The sequence below is a fragment of the Electrona antarctica genome, assembly GCF_951216825.1.
Source record: "Electrona antarctica genome assembly, chromosome: 20".
Classification (NCBI taxonomy): Eukaryota; Metazoa; Chordata; class Actinopteri; order Myctophiformes; family Myctophidae; genus Electrona; species Electrona antarctica.
The window spans coordinates 12,345,235-12,357,543 of NC_136801.1; the positions used below are offsets into that span (position 1 = coordinate 12,345,235).

General features: G+C 41.0%; 1 protein-coding gene across 1 annotated transcript in view; it reads right to left on the reverse strand.

The window, feature by feature from the left end:
• The window catches only part of vps41 (VPS41 subunit of HOPS complex), a 35,765-nt gene that overhangs the window by 4,426 nt on the left and 19,030 nt on the right, over window positions 1-12,309 (reverse strand). The window contains exons 11-25 of the mRNA XM_079489450.1: window positions 11,937-12,034; window positions 11,339-11,468; window positions 9,823-9,938; window positions 9,377-9,495; window positions 8,703-8,784; window positions 7,869-7,961; window positions 7,610-7,737; window positions 5,816-5,960; window positions 5,222-5,263; window positions 5,070-5,120; window positions 4,120-4,257; window positions 3,917-3,971; window positions 1,096-1,236; window positions 778-914; window positions 467-566 (exon numbers count right to left, since the gene is read on the reverse strand). Coding sequence (XP_079345576.1) covers window positions 467-566; window positions 778-914; window positions 1,096-1,236; window positions 3,917-3,971; window positions 4,120-4,257; window positions 5,070-5,120; window positions 5,222-5,263; window positions 5,816-5,960; window positions 7,610-7,737; window positions 7,869-7,961; window positions 8,703-8,784; window positions 9,377-9,495; window positions 9,823-9,938; window positions 11,339-11,468; window positions 11,937-12,034 — 1,575 coding nt within the window. The remainder of the gene's footprint in view (window positions 1-466; window positions 567-777; window positions 915-1,095; window positions 1,237-3,916; window positions 3,972-4,119; window positions 4,258-5,069; window positions 5,121-5,221; window positions 5,264-5,815; window positions 5,961-7,609; window positions 7,738-7,868; window positions 7,962-8,702; window positions 8,785-9,376; window positions 9,496-9,822; window positions 9,939-11,338; window positions 11,469-11,936; window positions 12,035-12,309) is intronic.

Genomic DNA, 12,309 nt, shown 5'->3' on the forward strand with positions numbered 1-12,309 from the left:
GGTTGCTAATTGGAATGGGGAAAAACAAATTAGACATATACTGTACATCTTGATCACATGATCCCAGAGATAATGTGTACCGTTTGTGTGAGTAAAGAAATCTGTAAGAGTAGTAGCAAAAAGTCTGTTATTTTTCAATTATTATACTATCCTGTGCTTCAGTTAAAACCATGACAAACGCACACTTTCTGAAATATTTCTGGTCATAATATTTATGGCAAGATGGATGCATTGGATTACAGTCTGCAGATAATAAATATAAAAAAACATTGGCCTCTTGGTGGTGCTATAACAGAAACATCTGGGGGAGAGCTTCGTCCTTGGACTCAATCTCACAGGAGTGCGCGTACAAAGTTCCATAGCAATTGGTCCAACGGTGCCGGAGATTAGCTGCTCACAGACAAACACATGGACACACAGCCTGGCAGGGACAATAAATAATCATAAATAATAACAATACACCTACCGTCTACCCTGACTCCTTTCATTTGTGTTCTATGCATCTTCTGGAGCAGGGAGAGAGAGTCAGCCACTAAAATCTTCTTACATCCTTCTCTCAGCAGAATCTTAAGATACAAGGAAACAAAACATAGTCAGTTGGAATAAATGCCTGTCATGGTCAGCAATTTAGGCCAATTCAGTGATCTAATTTCCTTACATTAAATTAGTAAAACAATAATGTCAGTTCCAACATGTGGAAAAGATCTGGGGTTTTGTGATTGCACGAGTACTTATTTATAGAAACAAAGACATATGCATTACAGATCGTCTTCCGACCTGTAGATTGTAGTCCTGAAGGATCTTGACAAGTGAATCTCGGAGGTTTGGGATCTCCATGCCCTCTTTGATGCGATGGATGAGCAAGATGGGATCCACGTGCGTCCCGATGTTGTTGAGGAGGCCAGTAATGAATGCTACGGAGGCAAGAAATAAATATATTACATGAACGTGTCTGTGTGTGTGTGTGTGAGTGAGTGAGTGAGTGAGTGAGTGAGTGAGAGAGTCGAGAGAAAGAGAGAGCCGAGAGAGTCGAGAGAAAGAGAGATGGGAATGGTAGAATGGAGTTGCTTCTGTCAATAGATGACTGTAACATACGTGGCTTGTCAATAGAGTAGGATATGAGATCCTCCCAGAGCTCGGCATCATCCTGCTCCTTGGCGAAATCTATGGCTTTGTCCACGTCTTCTAGCTCCTCCATGATCATCTGCAGAGCTCGCCTGCAGTTGCCCATCCTGCCTGGGAGAGGTATGGTAAAATATTTAATTTCTTCCAAACAGTTGTAGAAAGGAAACATATTAAGTAAAATACTAGAGGACAAATTCTCATTCTACGCTCTGCCACCAAAATGTGGAATGCCCTGACACCATCCATTACAATATGTGAATCACTGGTTTCTTTCAAAACAGGCCTGAAAAATAAAACACCTTCCGGAGGAGGTAAACAACATTTTCCCATAGAAAGGAGGTGATATTCACTGCCGACATTTCCCCTTTTCTCCTTTGCACATATATCGTTTTATATTTGTTGATGATATGCATTATTGTGTTGAACCAAATACAATTCCATTGTACAGGACCACAATGGAAACAAGTCCCCAGGACGTTTTTGTGTTTCCTGTGTGTCCTTATAGCCTTAGAGCCCTATTAAGCAAGACGAAAAACCCATGCGGTAATACAGATTTCGCCCTCGCTCTGCGCCTTTTCGTATTATGGAAGCCGTGGTGAGCGCTCACTCATATGGAATACCACGTTCCTGCATAATTTAGCATTGGGGGAGTGTCCATATGTTAATTATTTTCGCTTTGCGCTAATTTGCTATTAAGCCCCTTGACCTAAAAACACTCAGCGCATACCGATTCCGCCTGGGTCTGACCACGTCTTAAAAGCAAAAAGCACTGTTTGATTTGACACTTGAGCGGCTCTGGAGTGCTGCTGGAGTGTTGCCATGTCTGTTTATTATAAGCGGCTTCTTTTTCTGCAAAGATGCTTGTAAATATTGGTAGTTGTGGTTGCTTTTCTTGTTTCTAAAGTGCTTATTTGGGCTTTTCTCCTAATGTTGTTTAAACCAGTGATCCTCACACAGCGACATTCCCATGTCAAGGACCCCCAGATTAATGCATTTGCCCAACTAAGCCAGTGACCCCCATGACAGATTTGTGTTTTTAAATGTTTCAATAACATTTTTCAAAAATATTCCACAATTGTCACTTTTTGCAAAGATTACTTTTGAAAATAGCAGATCTACCAGCTCACAATGCATCACATTCATTCATTAAAACAATGAACTCTGACTGCAGGGGGATATATATTTATAATGATCATTCTAACAATGTGCAAGAAAATATGTAAAAAGAAGGAAGAACTTTATATTTGTGGACAATCAAAATATGCTGGAAATTTTAATGTGGTGTCATTAAAAGGAATCTTGATATGGCAGACTCACTATCTAGAAAATAAAAACATGGCACTTCATTTAAAATAGGTTGTAGACCCCTGTTATATGCGATTCTTTTGGGAGTATGTTTATAGACCTATTTACTTGTTTCTATGAGACATGGCAACAGCGAGCTGTCTGGCTTTCTCGTTGAGATTATAAAGGGTCATATATCGCTCATTTCTAAACCTTTTTTAAAAATTAAAACATCTCCATAATCACTGGGAAGTTTGCTTTCATACGCTGTACCACACCCGACTCAATTCTTCTTCAATAAAATGCTACGAGCGAAGACCATAACATTGGGGCCGCAGCAATACGCATGGCGCACGTATGGCATTTCAACTCATTCCTTCGTCGTGACTCGAATGAAATAAAATAAAATAAACGTTATTTTACTGGTGTTTTTCAATAGAAACAAATAAAGAGCGTGTGTGCAACAGTCAGTGCATATACGTGCATGCACTATAGGCTATATTTCCTCCTTGTCGGGATGGTGAGCTGAGCTCTTCACAGCCCGTTTGTCTTTCATATTATTCTTATAATATTTGATATTATAAACACTCATGGTTCTCTCATTTCTCAACCGTTTTTTAAAATGTAAAAATCCCCATATTCCTTAGGAATCTTGCTTTCATTCGCTGTATGGTACATGGTTCTATTTTTATCGAATTAAACAATATCAAACGAACTTGTATGTTCGGGGGTTAGACGATTCTGGGAACATTACGCATGGATTGCCAATTTGCCAGCCAATGCTGCGTATCTACTCGCAGTTCCATTCCGATCTGAAAGGTATAGGTAGGTGCCATTTCAAAGTCTTAGTTATTCATTTATGAATCAAATGAACTAGAATAAAGATTTTTACAGCTGTTTTTCATGCTTAGAACAGAAACAAATGAAGTGATGATGTGCGTATATCTCCCTCCCTTAGCATATGGCTGCGCCGCTGTAATGACTTTCCAATGAAAACTGCAAGTTACTTAACAAAATAGAGACATAGGCCTACAAGCTATGCACATCATGGCTGTGACAGCTTGTGGATCTGTTCTTTGGAGGCATAAAGGTGACAGCATGCAGTGCAATATGAATAATTAACCCAAATGTGACAAAGTCATGTCATGTCTATGGTGCCAGTCTGCAGAAATGTAATACCACTTGCCGAAAAGGGCGCATCATCAGCTGGTGTCGTAAAGAGAATAGTACGGACATGTTCATTGGGTAAGCCTCAAAACTCCCTTAAACACTCCCATGACTAATTCAAGGCCGTTTTGCTCACACCACGGGGTGTCGAAAGCGCTTCTTACCTGGCCCATAATTGTAATATGACATTGCACCCGCCCCCACGTCTTAAAAACTGTAAAATTATATGTAATTAGATTCCACTTGCTTAATAGGGCCCTTAATGTCTTACTGAACCTCCTTCTGTATTACATTTCTGACTAATAAAGTATTCAATCAATCAGTTAATAAGCTCACTTACTGAGCAGGAAGACGGTCTCCTCCACAAAGTTCCTCTGCTGACAAATCTCAAGAGCCTGAGAGAAAAAAAAGACAAAGACAACCAGCAGAATGTTAGACCCTGCTACTGAATGAATGCAAGCCCCTTGCATAATCTTAGCATGCGCTTAAAAAGCTTATATGGTGGGTTATGACTGTTAGCAGTCAGATGCTATGTTGTCTCACCTTCTCGAGCGGGCAGTGGGTACTATCTCTCAGGAATGGTAGAAGGTTAGGTCGGTCGTACTCGGCGTACAGGCCAATCTGCCTCTCGTGGTACTTCTGCCCTTTGTGATGGTCCCGCTTGAAGAGTTTATGGAGGTACTGTAGAGAGGGATATGATCGGTTCACACAGGGATCACACAGGTGTCGACACCAGTAGGGCTGTCGCGGGTATACATTTTTACACAACGATTAATCGTTGATACGTTTTTTACCCAGGGTATAGCTGAGCACGAGTGCTCATTTTCAGCAACGCCCTGCACATAGAAACACACAGACAGACATAGAAACCTGGGAGCTGACCAGTACAACCAGTCTTATACTGTTGGTCACTGAGCAGCTCCACTGGAGCAGTTGGTGGTTCAGTGCCTTGCTCAAGGGCACTTCAGCGGTGTTGGGTGATGACCATTCACTTCCCCACCTGATTTTTCCTGCCAGTCTGGGGAATCGAACCGGGAACTTTTCGGCAACATGTGCGCTCCTCTAACCTTTAGGCCACCGTTGCCCCAATTTTATTGAGGGTCTAACTGCTTAAATTGATACATTTCTAATATTATCAAAGTATTCTGCGGCGCACCTGAACCTGTGTCCCAGCAACCTACTTTGAGAAACGCTGGCCTAGACATCAGAAGTGCCCTAGCCATGACGACTTCGCAGGCGAATGCAAAGGCTAAAATATGTAATTTAGATAGCATATTATGTATACATAGCATTCTATAACATATACTTTAATTGTACAGATATTCTACTGTTAGACGGATATTAGGTTCTTAGTCTACTTATGAGCCTAGATGACTATTTCTATGCATTTGATGTTATTACCTTGTGTTGTTCTCGCTTACTGTAAATCGCTCTCGATTAAGAGCGTAGAAGTCGAGCTCTCTTATGCATGAATATACAGCGCATCAACTCACCACATGCAGAAGCTCAGGCCGGTCTGCCAATTCTTCCACCACTCGATCCGTCTGCATCGCCGTAACAGAGGAGAAATGGGATTATTAGCGGACCTTGAATTGTTGTGGCATCGATAGCTAGAGATCGAAAGGTTGCAGGCAAGCAAACGTACCGAGATTTTGTCTTCATTATCCAGGAGCATGTCAACAGCTTTCTGAAAACATAAAAGGAGAGAATATATTTTTCAGTTCACACATGCTGTTAACATCAATCCCTGGACGTAATGTTTTATACATGTGTAAGATGTATTATATAAAACATGTATTTTTAATGCTATCACGTCACATGATGACAAGGAGTACAACACCAGCATTTTAATTATCTCGCTCTTAACATACAGTAAAAAGCAACTTGGAAGTCTACAGTGATAATGAAAGGTAATGGAAAAACAAATTTAAAGGAGTAGTTCACCCCAAAAAATGAATTTGCTATCAATTACACACCCCATGTAGCCTTGAATTCATGGAGATTTTATTGTTTTTGTCACATTCCTAAAACCAATAATTTGATGCTTGGCGTAGTCTCCGGTAGGAGACTTGCGGACCAGAAACATTAGCATGTTCTCGCCGGTCGTCAAATTAGGAACGCTCAGGATGCGACAAAAAAAAGAAGTAAATATCCATGAATCCAAGACTTCATTGGGTCTGTAATTTCATAGAAAATAAGTAATGTTTTTGGGGAACTGCTCCTTTGATATGACCATCACCTCCTTGTCAAAGTCCATGAGGAGAACAATCTTGTCCTCTATTGAAGAGAAGAGGTTGTGTTTGTGGATGAGCTGGTAGACATCTTTATGCCTCAGTCTCAGGTAGATTTCTAAGGCTCTGTCATAACGCTGGTCGTATGTGTACCTGGGAATGGTATGAGCATCCAACATCAACTAGGTTCATTCAATTCAAACTTTATTCCAGACACTCAGGAGAGCACATACAAAAAACAGACAAAATAAGCAAGTTAAAGGTATATTCAGTGATTTGACTTAATTCAAATATCACTTATTTTTTTCTGGATAATCCTCCCTACTATAGAGTGTGTGCTGACCATATAAGGAAATCCTCCCTGTCCCCAGTGAGCCCCTGGGGTCAAAAAACCCTAGTTTCAGTTTTGGTGGCGGGTGGCAAAACCTTCATCCAATCAGGATGAGAGGGGCCTTCCTCCAATCATGATCGAGTGGGGGCGGGCCTTGGTGCACTTGCCCCCACCGGGGCGGACTGGGTGGTTTTCCAAATCACCCAAATCACTGAATGCTCCTTTAAACAGCTAAAAAACATAAAAATCATAAATAGAGGCCGACTCTCCAGTGTCTACGCAGCCTGGACGAGTACCGGAGACAGCTCTTCCCAGGAATGACTATATCCTCAATAATACTGTTCCGAGGCTCATCCAGGCGAGACATGAATCCATACATAGAGTGCCTTAAGACTAATACGACAGCCTCACTCACATGTATGGATTCCACACGTTACAAACAGGTGACTGGCACTATGCCATCTAGGGACTTTAAGTAGGCCATCATTGTAGGCCACTTTAAGCCCTGCATTCTACGTTTCTTGTATGTGCACCAAGCTGTATACATGAGAGTGCAAAATGCTTTAAAAAGGTGCACACTTGACAGGACCTGAACGCATACTGAACCAACATATAAGCCTGGGCATAAAGTTTGCGGCACTGTCTAGAGATATCTCTATCATCATGGAGATCTTCAGTGAAAATGTGGCCAGCCAAGGTACTAGATTTCCTGGCATGAAGAAAGACAACTTTCACATAAGTGAAAAGCTGGGAAGACCAATTTCTTGTCCGTGTCTTCTCACTATCATGACACTACTCTTTTTTTGTATTGTAAATTATGTCATGATCATTGCCATAATTTTAGCACACTTTTTAATAGCTGTAACTTCAACATTTGGGCATTATCTATATCATTTGACATTGACAGTCAGTAGAGACAAGAAAAGGCAGGAGGGAGAGGGAGAGAGAGAGGGAGTGGCATGCAGCAGAAGGCCTCGGGTTGGATTTGAAACCAGGCCAGCCGTGGCAAGGATTAGCCATATTAGCCTTGATAAGGTACTCTCTACCAGGTGAGCTACTGCAGCGCTCCCAGTATACTTAACCCATTAAGACCTGAGGCCGATTGTACAAATGCCTTCTAAATCAGTTAAGAAAGAAAGGCAGGTGCGCTTCCTCTGGTTGCTGCCCTTAGTTTAGGCAGTGGGTGCTCAGCTATAAATGCAACTTAAATCAAATACCACCGAAGTGGCCTTCTAAATCAGTAGTTCTAGTTTGCACACTTTCAAGATTTTTCAAAAACATAAAAAAATTGCAGATGTACAAGCTCGCAGTGAGCTTGTATATCTGCTATATCTAGCAGTAGCAAATGGTAAAATCTAAAATGACAGTGATGCTTTCCCAGTTTCAATGGGTCTGTAGCATTCAATATTCACATGATAATGTCAGTGGTGATAATGCACGTTGGCTCTACAGTACTCCAGCATCAACTCACAATTCTGCCAATGTGGTGAGCAAGGTGCTGTTAGTGGGGTCTTTCTTGAGGTGGTCTGTGACGGACTGAACGATGGCCATGTTGTTGTAGAGCTCTCCGGGCCATTCCCGGACCAACATGGCAAAACCCTTTAGTAGAGGAGCACAGAAAATAGGAGCAGATTATTACTTGACATTGATCAAACATTTTATCAACCAACGTCTTAATACTGAAGTAGTCAGTCATCCGTCAGGATTATCGGGGACCGTGTGTACTGTACCTCATAATCAGTCTTGAGAAATTCATGCAGGATCATCTCATAGATGGCAGGTCTGAGGCGCAGGTCTCCTCTGGGCAGGTACTGACTAATGGCCTAGATTAGGACAGAGAGGCAGAATGCTCTAGAGTTGTTCAGATACTAGTATCAATATCAGAAAAGCTGTAGATACTGCCTAAAATGCTGGTATCGGTATTGGCGAGTATGCCAGTCTATGCCAATCCGATACCACTTAATTCATCACATGAAGACATTTAATTCACAGTAACATTTTGAATGCTTCGGTTTGTCGCACAACTGCTTTATGAGGGAGATCCCCACTTTCACAGCTTTTAAAGGACAATCGAAACTGGTTAAAAAACAACCAGTCGTCCAGTCCTGTGATCACGTATGACTCTCAGTCCACAATTAGAGTAGAGGCCTACCATAGTAATTAGAGTAGAGGCCTACCATAGTAATTAGTTTAAATCTTTTTTTCCTTCTCAAATTTCTTATTTTCTCCTTTTACTGCGTTTGAAATGTATCATATTTTCCGATCGGTCCCAAAAAAACGGATCGGAGTATCCCTAATGGAACCCGCTAACACCCCATGGACCCTACTTTTAGAACCGCTGTAGTAGATACTTTTTAAATTACACACGGGTATCGGATCAGTAGTATCAACCAATATTGTAGGTATCGGAATCGGTATCAGGAAATGGAAAAATGGTATTGGTACATCTCTAACTGTAACGTGAACAGAATCAGTATTAAAAGGCATCCCTTCAAATGGTTGGTTGGTTGGTTTAAATACTGAAGTTGAACCAAAGCAGACCTGACCTGCAATGCAATACGTACCTTTAATTGACCAATAGTCTTGAACCTGTATACTTCATTCTCCCATAGTTCCATGTTCTTGCCTAGAACCTTCTGACACTTCCTGAATGGGAGACATAAGAATGTTTTGGGCAGTTTTCACACTATGATGAAGTACCATAATCTGTACCATCTTTACAATTGAATGTATACTAGCCTCAAGTGTTTACGTTGCAAAGACGACGGTAGTTCAAAATGATGCATCAGAAGAAAGTTTTAAATCATTCTTCCACAACTGTACCTTTCATCTCATCTTCTGTTCACAAGATTACTTGTTTTTAAACATTCCCACTGTAAATTCTGAGCAGGGTAAGACTGCCTTTCATTACTGTGCCCCTGTGGAACTGTGGTCAGTTTTAAAACTGGATAGCTAAAGTTCACTTGATTGCTTTAAACAGCTTGCGAGGAATACTCTGAGATCCGTCTGTATTTGCACTCTTTGAAATTTTGAAATGTCCATTATCTTGTCATCTGTTTTGGTAAAAGAAAAAACGCTATGTTTACTGTAATCAGGGCGTCATTGGAAAAAAGAGCTTACTTTCAATTAATCTTAATGAATAAATAAAGGTGAAATAAAAAAAACTCTTGAATCTACTTATGGGACGACTTCATGATAGTTTATACTGACTAGCTTATTATTATTAAAAAAAAATTACCTTGCAGCAGTGTCATAGTCTCCTTTCTCCACTAAGTGGTTAATGTAAGCGATCCCGATCTTCTGGACTTCATGTCGTTTAATGTTTTTAAAGCTGATCTCTGCAGCCATCAGTGCCTCCTGTCAAAAGGCCAAGCAAGTCAAGAAAGACAAAATGAAAGAATTTAAAAACACGCCCAAATCTTGCCCATATACACAAACATCTCTTCTGTCTCGTCATTCCTGAGATACGGCTGATTATGTAAATTCTCAACCCAAAAGTGAAATTCAACATTCAACTTCCACCCCACACACACACACACACACACACAGTACCATACCATGCAGGGTAATAAACAATTCAATCCCTTATAATGAAATCAGATGGCTCCACAGACTGGGCCACAGGCTGAGTCATTCATGCAACCCGACCACACCATACTGTACGTACAACACAACAATACCAACCTCATATTTCTTCTTTTCGAGCAGCCAGTCAATGTGGTCGTCTTGGTCTCGCTCCTTAGCCACTACAATGTCTTTGGGACTGATGATGTAGAAGAGGGACTCACCCTCGGAATGCTCTGTTGATGAGAGAGAATTGATTGGCTAATTGGAAGGTGACAATTGCATTTAGAAAGAAGGTAGGATTTTTTTTTAGGATTCAACGTTTCGACCCTATCGGGTCTTCATCAGGAATGAGTAGGCCTACTCTGTTGTAATTCATTCCTGATGAAGACCCGATAGGGTCGAAACATTGAATCCTAATAAAATACTACTGGGAGCTTAAGAATGGTGTGCGGACATCCTAAATTCTTTCTGTATGTATATTTTTTTGTTCAACACCCGTTTTTTGAGATGTGCGTGCTTCCATTTTGGATCTCAACGACAATTGCATTTAATCAAAGTGTAATGAAATCAGAGCACACAGTGGAGAGTGGCATGACATTTCCCTCAGGGTGGTTTACATTCTAGTCCCACCTAAGGCTGTCATGATCATGGTATTTTACAATTAATTGTATTTAACAAATAGCGTAATTGTGATTAACTACTAAATTGTGTTACAGAGTAAAAAACACTGATGTTGCTACAAAGCAACCAAAGGTTTGGCTCTCCTATATCTCCTCAGGCTCACTCAGATCAGGCAACACAGGGAAGCTGTTAGAATCTTCCCTACAACATCTGGGAAAACGCTCCACACGTCCTAGGCTCTTATCCCTTCAGACTCCCAAACTGTGGAACAAACCTCATTGCAGTTTGAACTGCAGACTCACTCCCAATCTTCCGCCATAATCTGAAGACTCACTTCTTTAGACCCTTAGCCCTTATTAGCACTTGCCCTAACCTTGATGACCTTGCAGGCTTATGCAAAGGTAATGCAATTTAAAAGGTATGTAATTTAGATCAGTGGCGTTTCCAGGAATTACATTTTGGGCAGGCAAGAATTACATTTTGGACAGGCAAGATGTGTTAATTGTCGTCTCCCCGCACACAATCGTAGCACAAAAGGTTTTCAAAGAGATATACCTGCCAGACGAGTAGGATACAAAGGCTGAAAGGCATGCATTTACATTCCAATGGGTGATTGAGGGTCGCGCTCTACCGCGACGGCCAATCAGCTGTCCATTAATAGTTCTCAGGTCTTGTTTTTGTCATCTTTTTTTCTCATTGTATGGATTTTGGCCAGGCCAGAAACGGATTTGGACAGGCGGACGCCTGCCCTCGCCTTATTGTAGATACGCCTCTGATTTAGATAGCATGTTATGTAGACAGATGACAGATTAATTTGTAGACCTGGCATCCTATATCAATGTTCAGATAATATATATTTTTTAGACTGATTCTTGGTTCTTGGTTTACCTATGATCCTAGATTACTATGCCAATGCATTTGATGTGGCATCGACTTACAGTAAGCGATTACCTTGTGTTTACCTTGCTTACTGTAAATCGCTCTGGATTAAGATCGTCTGTAATTGTCTCACCTAGTCGGTAGTCCCTGCACTCGTTGTCTTGGAAATTGCGGACTGTCAGTGCATCTGAGGAGATCTCCTCACATCCCTCTGGCAGAGGCTGGATGATGTCGAGACGAGGCCGGGCTCGGAACTCCTCATCCTGGTCACATACAAACACATCCGTGTTAATTTCCTTGCGAGGACCGTTCTTTATTAACTCCCCAACCAATAATCCTGACTTTGACCTTCATCCGATACGTGCATAATATTAGCATCTATTCTGATATGGTATGATATCTCTTATCTCCTTATTTTAACTTCACTAGCTTTTTATGAGCTTGTAGATCTGCTACTTTTGCTAAAAATATTAGAATCCTGAAACGTAACAATTTTAGACATATGAGGTTTCCACCCGACAGAGAAGATATAATTGTTACACAAATTCAATTCCTAATTCCAGAGACTTGGGTCCTGAAACGGCACATTTCAGTCAGCAAAAAATCCCCCACTTTGAAGGATTTCCCTAATCTTTCTATCCTCGTGAGGACATTTGGTTGACCTAAATACGTAAACACCACTCGCACACACTGTACACAAACAGTAGGATTGTGTAAGCAACCGTTATTACCATGTGTTCAGAGTTTTCCTTCACAAAGTACAGGGTAACCAGCTGATCTGCCAAGGGTGCCAGGCCACTGATGAAGAACTCAGTCTCGAATGCAGACACTGTTTGTAAGAGAAGTGAGTCACTCAGAACACTACAGTACATGTGGATATTAGAGTGAAACAAAATCTTGAACAAAAAAAACTGAAAAATGTTTGTATGACCAGGTCCTAATGTGTGATCTTTGAAACAATGTGAAACAATTAGCACAATACAGTGTGTACAATTATGATGTTTTAGTTGTTCCTGCTGTTCTACATACTGCCAACCAGGTGAAGAAATCACAGATTGAGGCTTTAACCTTTGCTTTTATATGAAATATCCCCGATTTTATGGG